Source organism: Eretmochelys imbricata, chromosome 2, assembly GCF_965152235.1.
Source record: "Eretmochelys imbricata isolate rEreImb1 chromosome 2, rEreImb1.hap1, whole genome shotgun sequence".
NCBI classification, from domain to species: domain Eukaryota; kingdom Metazoa; phylum Chordata; order Testudines; family Cheloniidae; genus Eretmochelys; species Eretmochelys imbricata.
The window spans coordinates 27,747,598-27,758,092 of NC_135573.1; the positions used below are offsets into that span (position 1 = coordinate 27,747,598).

At 36.2% G+C, this 10,495-nt stretch overlaps 1 protein-coding gene across 2 annotated transcripts in view; it reads left to right on the forward strand.

Annotated features, from left to right (window-relative positions):
• TRPS1 (transcriptional repressor GATA binding 1) overlaps window positions 1–9,014 on the forward strand; it is a 201,969-nt gene extending 192,955 nt beyond the window's left edge. For both annotated transcript variants that reach the window (XM_077808850.1, XM_077808851.1), the window contains exons 5-6: window positions 2,123–2,245; window positions 7,953–9,014. In XM_077808850.1, the coding sequence (XP_077664976.1) occupies window positions 2,123–2,245; window positions 7,953–9,014 (1,185 nt within the window). The remainder of the gene's footprint in view (window positions 1–2,122; window positions 2,246–7,952) is intronic.
• Window positions 9,015–10,495: the final 1,481 nt, after the last annotated feature.

Here is a 10,495-nt window from a genome sequence, read left to right on the forward strand (position 1 = left end):
CAAGAACTCATACTCTCAAGGAGGAAACACTAGGAATAACAGAGTGGTTCCGTGATAGAATCTGCATCCTGGCCATATAAAGTTGTTTTGATTTAGAAACCTTCATATGGACCAAATTGGGGTTAGGTTAGTGAAACTTTTATTACACCCTAAGGAAAATAATTTGGCAGTCAGGTGAAGTTTGGCAAAGATAAGCTGGCTGGGTAGCCACAAAAGAAACGAGACGCTTCAGTTATTTACTTATTAGGTAAAAATGCGTTCCCAACATGGATTACATTTAACAAATGCACTAAGTTGAGTGCATGCTGAACTCTGTCATATACAGTTTGGACTTGTAGCATCCAGATTTAGAAAAAGCTGATTCTGATTTAGGGGAAGGAGTAAGGGAATAATGTGGAAGAGAGATTATCTCGATAACCGTCTAGATTTGATTATATCACCTTAAAGTAGCACAATCTGCTATACTAACAAAATTGTGTTCTTGGTTTAAAAGGGCAATTGTTCGCCTGACTTTGTGCTCACTAAAAACATTTCCCCAATCTTGTTAAATTATTGCACTCATTTCAGATTTTTATGGCTGTGCAGCTTACCGGTCCTCGTTTCTTTACGTTTCATTCATTTTCCTTGTATTGATGATTAATGGAGGATGTCGAACGTTGGAGTGAGCAGGCATCAGCAAATGCAAGATCATAATTAGTTTAGCTGACGAGGGCCTCTGATAGCACTTGCATCTGGATGGAAAAATTACCCTATAGGGAACTGGCTGCTCACCAGGTCTTTTTAGTGATACATTGTGAAACACCCGATGAATCAAATGCCCTTTCAATGCCAAGAAAGTGTTCCAGTCTTGAAGCCAAAATTATGTCTGCAGAAAGCTTTCCATTTGAAATGTATCAGAGTACAATTATAACCATTGTATTTTTTTGGCATGAATACCACTCTTCCACAGTATGGATTAAAGTTAAATAAATTACTTAAATTTTATGAAACCCTGAAATTTTGAGTTATAGTATTAGTAATTTTTAATTTATAATGAAATTAGTTTTCACCCAGACTGTTCTCCCCCATACCAACCCATTCTTATCTGAGATGAAAACTTCTTATTAAATTCTTTCCTTTGCAAGTGGGGAGCAGAGTTGAAATTCAGATTTTTTTTTCAGCTAAAGAATTCCATTTTCTGCTTGTTAGTATTTGTGCCCACAAACACAGCCTTACTTTTGTTTAAATGAGAAGCTTAATGAAATCATTATTCCATAGAAAAAATGTAAGACGCAATACTCATAAACGTGTCTATTTCTAAATATTCTTGGATCATTATTAAAGTTGATGAATGCAGCACTCAGCCTGGTTAAAAATCAATTTGTATTTGGAGGAACTGTGCCGTGTCTTTCTTTGCCTGACTAAAATAAAATAAATCAATCAATCCATTGATGAGACCGTGTTGTCTGAGTTTCGGATGAAGTTCAAAAGATGTCTCATTAGTATCACTCTACTCTTATTTGTTTGGCAGAGGTTACTCCTGCTTCTCAGCTGGCTGTGGGAAATATGTGGCAGTATATGTAGATTTTAGAATTAAGTGGGGAAAGACTGTAATTGAAAGTCATGCAGTCTGTTAATGAAGTATAAGCTCTGCTACAGGAACTGGTATGAGCAGATGCAAACTGGAATTAATTGGAAATGATGTATTTTTAGACTTGTTGCTGATCTCACTTTGAAATAAAACAAACCAAAAAAAAAAAAAAAAGGGTTCGCAATGGAAGCGCAGTGAACAAAACAGCAAAGCTTTGCAGCGTGTTCTCTGTCAGGTCCAAAAAAGTGTATTTCAGAATTCACCATTTAGAAACCGACATTAAAGTCCCAATATCTAAAGTTCAAAAAGTTAAAGCTGTTATTCTGAAAAGGCTTTGGTGTTTCACACACCTCATCCATCACTGTAGGGTTAATTATAATGAAAATCAGTGGTGACTATTAAGCACAATTGAACCTGACCTCATTATGGGCCGGGTGGTTTTATACTGTCATTGTTGCCAGTCTAGAGACAAAACTCCTGTGTTGATTTGTCCTAACTCCGCAGATCATGTGACTCACCTTTGACCTATCTTTTTTTTTCTTCCTGTTTCAGAGACGTAGAGGCTCAGGAGTTTTTTGTGCCAATTGCCTGACCACAAAGACCTCTCTCTGGCGAAAGAATGCAAATGGTGGATATGTATGCAATGCGTGTGGCCTCTATCAGAAGCTTCATTCGGTAGGAAGAACTTACTAGTTTGTTCAGGAAAAAGGTTTATATAGCTAAGCTGAAGCTGGGCAGCTGTGGTCTTGTCTGGTTGTATGATTACTACCACTCCCTGGCCTGCAGTTAATTTCCTAACAGGGTTTTTTTCAGTATGGTCACTTTGGGATCAGATGTGATTCATTATGAAACAAGCTGGGATGCTGTGGGGAGACATGTTTGAGATCACCAGTGATGCATTTAATTATTTTGATACAGAATAAGGAAAAATGGTTTCCTTTCTGGGAATTTCATTTAAATACATACAGTATGTTGTAACAAAAGCTCTCCAAATTGAACAAAGCTCATATTTGGGTAGGAGTCCAGAAAAAAAGTTCCTAAAATTAGAAATCAGAAATAAAAACATTGCTTCTTGCCTATATAATTATATTTTTTCTCTTTTCCCCCCTTTCCTTCTTTTAATAAATATCTTAAAGTTGTATTGTTTTATTTTCCTTATATACAGAGCCCAAATCTATGTGATGCTTATAATCTACTACAAATACTGAGAGCCCTCAACTTTCTTTGAAGCTGCTCAGTTGAAGGCATTCAGTACTTTGCAGGAGTAAAATTCAGCATTTTATTAGATTGGGCATGAAGTAAGTAATAATAATATCATCACTGGTTATCTATTTTGCTTTCCATCATTCAAATATTGGGCTCGATCCTGAAAGGTGCTGAGCACCCTGGTAGTGATTCAGCAAGGCCATGTTTAAGTGCTTTTTCGGATTGGGGCTAAAGTACAGTACTCAGAATTTTCTAGGATGGAGCCCAAATGTCAAATATGAGTTTATGTGAGTTCTGCTAATAACTTTGATGGAATTACTTGGGAGAGGAAGGTGAGAAGAATTGGGCCCATTAACTAACTAATCATTACAACATCCCTGTGAGATGGGTAATTATCATTGTTTTACAGACAGGGAAATTAAGGTAAAGAGTTTGGGACTTTGCCAAGGCAACGTGTGAAGTTAGGCTCAGAGCCAAGATTAGAAATCTGAGTTTATGGTTGTCAGGGCAAAATTTTCAAAAAACCCCTCTCCCCATTTTTGAAAGTGACTTAGGATCTTAAGTTCCATTGAATTTCAGTTACACTTTGGCTTTTAAGTGCCTAAGTCACTTTGAAAAAGGGACACAGGTACTTCTGGAAATCATATCCCCAGTCCCGTGTGCAAGCCATCAGACATTACTGCTTACTCAAGTCCCATGGCAGCTGTTTTCTGGAAAATACATTTTTTTTTACAATATTCTAATTGCAGCCTGACCAGCAATCTAAAATGTCAACTGTAATTGCTAAATGCTGTCGTTTGGGGTTAAATAGAACAGTTTTTAGATAGAAAACAACCCAACCAGTCAAACATCATCTTGGGACACGCTGGACTGACATGCAACTAATGATCTGTGGATGGAACTGTCTGAATACAACATCCTCATGAAGTTCTCCTCAAGTCCCAAATATGTTTTCTGTTTTAAAGAAAATGCATGCCTTGTGAGTGTGCTAAAGAGATTTTGAAAGGAAAGACAATTTTGTTCGACCCAAATTTTTTTTTCTTTTTGTTTTGTTTCACTTTTGGGTGGTGTTTATGCTTTTTTTTTTATTGTTTGTTTGTTTGCTTGCTTGCTTGGTGGATTTGTTTGTTTGTTTCATTTCTTAAATGCCATTTAAGAATGAAAAGTCAAATGTTTCATTTTTAAAATGTCAAAAATAAACATGTTGACATAAAAAAAATTTTTTGGTTAAAAATATTCACTGGATTTGACTTGAATTCACAAATAGTTTTGGTCAAGCTGAAACTTCATTTTTTGGCAGATAAACTGGGAAAATGTCACCGAGTTCTATTCTGCATCCAAAATGGAGGTTGAACTTACTTTTGTGATTATTATTGGAAAATCAAACATTATTCAGATTGTCTATAAAAGAAGGCTAGGATTATGTGATTGTTAATTTAAGGCCCAATCCTGTGGGTATTTATTTATGTGAGTAAAGTGAGTTGTGTGTGTAAGCAAACCCATTAAATTAAACAATGTTACATTTGTGAGTAAAATTATCCACATTTGCAAGCTTTGGACCTTTAATCACCAAACTCTGATTAGATGCTTAATATCTACATGTACAGTGATTACCATTATAATGTCAATATTTGCCACTGGTAATCATACAGTTGTAGCTAAGATACTATGTTTCTCTATATTAAAAATAACAGATAAGTCTGATATCTCAGATAGAGCTGTCTGAATAAATAATTATTTCATTTGGTGTCCAAACTGGAAAAAAAAAACTTATTTTGGGGTTGACCCAAATGATTTTTTTGTCCTTTTTGGCAATTGAAACCTCCAAAACAATTCATTTTAGGTCAAAGGAAACATTCTGTTCATTAGGTTTTTTGGAGGGGGAGGGGAGATTACCTTTTCAAAACAGAAAATTGAAATAAAATTCAAAACAAAGCATTGTTTGCATTAAAAAATTGAAACATTTTGTTTAAAAATGTTGAAACAAAACACTTTGATTTTTTTTCTGATTTTTTTGGGTGGGGGAGGAGGGATTTTGGTTGAAACAATTTGGCAAGTTCAAAGAGTTTTTTTTCAACTTGAATCTATAATTTTTGGAAGAAAACAGTTCAGTGTTGCGTAAAATTTGTTGGTGAAATCTCAAATACCACTTGTTAATAGTGACTGGCAAAGGTTTGTGTTTTAGTGGCTTTTCCTGTGGTTCACATTAGCACTTCTTTGATACGTTTGATTAATTTTTAATTATTTTTAAGACATGGTGCAATGAACGTTGTTGCTCATTTTAATCAAAACCTCACAAATTTATCATGGTCCCTACAAATACACACAATCATTTTACCATTTGTAGTCATTTTCAACTGGCCAATTTTAAAAACATTTTTACTGCTGAAAATTGTATCTAGCTCATTATAAATGCTGTATGTTCAAGAATATACACAGGGTGTAGATTTGTAAACACAAAAAAGTGGATCTCTTTCCTACAGTGTCGCTCTTCTCAAAACACCAGAATTTAACCATTTTGGCTTTTGCCACAAATTATAGTGTATTTTTATTCATTTTGCATCCCTCTAATCTTAATCAGACTTGGATGACGTGACCTATCTCAACAGTTCGTACTCAGATCAAATCAGATTCCCAAACAGATTCAGTGGGAGTTGCCCTGGAGTAAGAACTTCAATATCAGACTCACTTTCTTTTAGCATAGTCAGGTCACACCAATTTCACGTCATGTTGAACAGCTAAGAGGTCTAATAATATTCATCAAATAATGTATTCAGTGAATTTTGTGATACTTTTAAAATAAATTAATCACATTTTTTTTATAATTTGACCAACTGTAGAGAGCTGGGCAAATTATTCACAAATCACATGATCATAATAAAAATGTAATATGCAAGATGTAATAATATCTCTGACAAATCTAAGATTTTTTAAAAAATAAAATGTTTGCTATTTTTTCTATAATTCACCACATTAAGGGCTCCAGTATAGTTTCTATATACCTTGAACAGTCCATAAGTATGAAAATATATGTTTGCTGCCTATTCATGTGAACTATTAAGTTTGTGAGTGACTCTGCTGAAGTGACTAGTCCATTTAACTCAGTTGGAGAATAGACACATGAGTAAAGTAATTCAGATGCTTAAGTATTTGCAGGATCAGGCACATATGTTAAACACTTGGGTATGTCTACAGTGCAATTAAAACCCTGTGGCTGGCCCATACCAGCTGACTCGCGCTCGCAGGAATTGGACTAAGAGGCTGCTTAATTGCAGTGTAAATATTTGGGCTAAGACCCTGCAAGGTGGGAGGGTCCCAAAGCTCAGGCTTCTGCCCAAGCCCAAATATCTACACCGTAATTAAACAGTCCCTAAGGCCTACACCTGCGAGCCCAACTCAGCTGGCACAGCCCAGCCACGTGTGTCTGATTGCAGTATAGACATACTGGCATACAATTTTAAAGACCTGCTCCTGCAAATAGGCTTGTGGACAACTCTTCTCACATGAGTAAAGTCAAGTGTGTTAATCATTTGCAGGCTCACACCCTGTAATCGGAGGAGTTAAAATTAATGTTTTGTTTAAGCAGTCAAACCAGATCAGGAATCCATACTGCTAGGAGAATGTAATACAGTGGGTGAATAAGAAGACTGTCATGTGACAGATGAAGCAAAGTTCAACAGCATGGAGCACCCTTTTCACCATACTCCTATGACACATTCTTAGGATAGTCTTACGATGAGAAAAGATCCTTGAGCTAGTACTAGAAAGTATATATTCCTATTTATGCATGTTAAAATGATTATTAATAATGTAAATTATGCAATTTATTTGCATGATACCTATATTCAAATGTTCTAATTTTCTCTTAAACATGATTTTGTCCCATTTTAGCCTTGCTGCTATCCCATTGAGATAACTGTGTTTCAGTTGCCCCTCTTTTGCTGAGTTAAAATTTTACTACTTATTAAATGTCTAAATCAAAGTTTATATTTCTTCTGATTTAGATTTTTAATAGAAAGTAACAGCTTAGCAAGTAGCAGCTGTGGCTAGGATGCAATTAACCATTAGAATGAGGCGACCTTAGGGGGAGAAATAGGCGAAAGAGGAGACGAAGATGGCAAGTCAAGACAGAAAATAGCTCTATAAAAATAATGAAGTCCAATACTGGACTTTTTAATGTTAATTTAAAGTTATCAATGTACAGATATATAAATTATAACATCTCACATGTGGCACCAGTTGTTCAAAATATTGAGTTTAGTCCAGACTTTAGTCAACACTTTAACATGACATTAAGGAGAGGGAAAAAAATCCAAATACACTTCTGAGTGGGCAGGGCACAGAGCAGTCTGTTGGCCCTTAGCCACCCTAGGATTCTGTGCACATTTGGTTGAGATCAACATCAGCTACTAGAATGCCGAACTGAAATGACTTTTAGACTGTTCTTGCTCTCCTTTAATGTCTGCCCAATAGAGTGGCACATATCATCTTTCAACACCATCTTTCACCACTGTCTTGTGGAGAGGGCTGGCTATGGTCCCTCCCCCTGCTCCTTCTGCTTCTTATAAAAGTACTTTCAGTGCTCACATAAGAGGTCTCTCATAATAGTTCTCTCTCCACCTGCATTGCATCTTTGGGGCAGACGGCAAATGGATAACTAAATACTCTCTGTCCTGATTAAGACTTCAGTGTCTTCCTCCCTCTGCCTTCCTCGATATGGTCCTGTCTTCCTCCCCTTCTGGAGGTTCCTTCATCTTTTTCCACTCCTCGTGACTTCCCCAACATAATAATAATAGCAGTAGTAATAATAATAATTAATAATAAATACTACCTAGCTCTTACACAGAACTTGTCATCAGGGAGAGTTGAGAGCACTGAGCACATATTGGGTTGGGCACTTAATGACTGTTTAAGTAAACAAATACAGTATGTTAACTGATATGAGATGGAAGATTTAATGTGGTAACAACAGACATCAGTTGATAGCTTTATTATTAAAATAAAGAGTTTGCCTCCAGTGTTTTAGCTGACCTTGTTTACTGGTAGAAGTAGACATTCCCCAAAGCTTTCCTATAATGTGGGTCTTAACTCAAGTACAACTTAGATTTGCATGAACATTGTCACTAAGACTTACTTAATGTGTTTCTTTTATTTATTATGTATGTGTTCCATGCAGACTCCCAGGCCTTTAAACATCATTAAGCAGAACAATGGTGAACAGATCATTAGGAGACGAACAAGAAAGCGCCTTAACCCAGAGGCACTTCAGGCTGAGCAGCTAAACAAACATCAGAGGGGTAGTGGTGAGGAACAAGTCAATGGAAGCCCATTAGAGAGGAGGTCAGATGATCACTTAACTGAAGGTCACCAGAGAGAAATTCAGCTTCCCAGCCTGAGTAAATATGAGGCCCAGGGTTCATTGACTAAAAGCCATTCTTCTCAGCAGCCAATACTGGTCAGTCAAACTCTGGATATTCACAAAAGGATGCAACCTTTGCACATTCAGATAAAAAGTCCTCAGGAAAGTTCTGGAGACCCAGGAAATAGTTCATCAATATCAGAAGGGAAAGGAAGCTCAGAGAGAGGCAGCCCAATAGAAAAATACATGAGACCTGCGAAGCACCCAAATTATTCACCACCCGGAAGCCCTATTGAAAAATACCAGTACCCACTCTTTGGACTTCCATTTGTACACAATGACTTTCAGAGTGAAGCTGATTGGCTGAGATTCTGGAGTAAATATAAGCTGTCTGTTCCTGGGAATCCACACTACTTGAGTCATGTGCCTGGCCTACCAAATCCTTGCCAAAACTATGTGCCTTATCCCACCTTTAATCTGCCTCCTCATTTTTCAGCTGTCGGATCAGACAATGACATTCCTCTAGATTTGGCGATAAAGCATTCCAGACCTGGGCCAACTGCAAATGGTGCCTCCAAGGAGAAAACTAAGGCACCACCAAATGTAAAAAATGAAGGTCCCTTGAATGTACTAAAAATAGAGAAAGTCGATAGAAGTACTCAAGACGAACTTTCAACCAAGTGTGCACACTGTGGCATTGTCTTTCTGGATGAAGTGATGTATGCTTTGCATATGAGTTGCCATGGTGACAGTGGACCTTTCCAGTGCAGCATATGCCAGTATCTTTGCACGGACAAGTATGACTTTACAACTCACATCCAGAGGGGCCTACACAGGAACAATGCACAAGCTGAAAAGAATGGAAAACCTAAAGAGTAAAACCTTAGCACTTAGCACAATTAAACAGAAATAGGTTTCCTTGATGGGAATTCAATAGCTTGTAATGTCTTGTGAAGACCTATAAAGCACTTCAAATAGAGAGCATGCCTTATCCAATATAAAATACCTTGTTCTTTTCTCTTTTCTTTTGTTTTTTATTTTATTATTATTGTTAGTATTTTTAATGAGAGGGTTACCAAGAAGGAAAAACAAAGTGAATGGTGGCCGGAGAGGAAAAAGTATAATCATTTGGTACGTGGCCTATCAAAACTATCTAGAATTCAATGAATCAGGACAAATATACACAACCATTTTTTTTCCAGACAACTAAAACTTTTGCTATTATGTAACTGGCTAGAATACAAAAATGTATGTTTGTATATATTGCTGGCAGGTGTATAGTGAACAAATGCACACTGTATATAGGAAATAGACTTCTTAAATATACAAATGTCCAGAAGTCATTTAGTATTTTTAATTTGGGCTAATTTCTGCCTTAAAACATGCCTTAGTGTCACCTTGTCATCAAAGCGTTGGGGTTGGTTTCATCAAGACATTTGTCAGACTCAATCAATTTTAAGCTACCATTTTATCACTATACCTTTTCTGGCATAGTGTAGACTAAAAACGTTTTGCTCAGATAAATTGTCTTTAATATAGAAGCCACACTCTGGGCTTAATTTGCATAGAACAAGGTAACCTGCTGTATTTTTTTTTTCTGATTAGCTGTACTTTCTAAACCTTGGAATCTAAAGTTACTTCTACATAGACTTAATGTTGATATATGTACCAGTCAATCCCTTCACTAAACTTATACCAGCTTTTGCTAAGTAGCATTAAATATGTCTTCATAGTACTTTTTAATACTTAAAGCTTTGTTAAAACTATCCATGAAGGGAAAGCTCCGCAGCATAACTGCTCAGGGAAATAGGGCTAAATAACTAAATATTAAACAATTGGTTAAAGGTGCTGTTGACAAGTCTCCATGCTTGCTACAAGAGTGTAAAAGAACTGACTTTAATAATTTGTCATTATAATGTCCCAACCAGTAGTTTATTAGTTTGCCACAGGGATGTAGAAGATATTACAAGCTACTGGATGCACTGTCAGATTAACTTATTTCATTAAAGAAGTTGGGAGAACAAATAGAAAAAAAACTTATTTTTCTAGTAAATATTAATGTATTACATTTCAAATAATGGTGCCTGACATATTGAATAATTATTTTCTACCGTGTACATATGCAACAAAGATATTCCATCATGCATTAGAGTCGGCTCTGGCTCTGCCTCGCTGTTTACATTTGCAAATGTAGCAAACAAGGTAATGAAGCAACTATTTCTATTGCAGTAGGTATCCTTTTTTGTGCGTGTGCATTTAAAGTTGTAAACGATAACATGAAATGAATGACATTTGTTGATATTAATGGTATGGAAAAATAAGAAGGAAATGAAAATATTTTTATGCCTACTTAGGAAAAA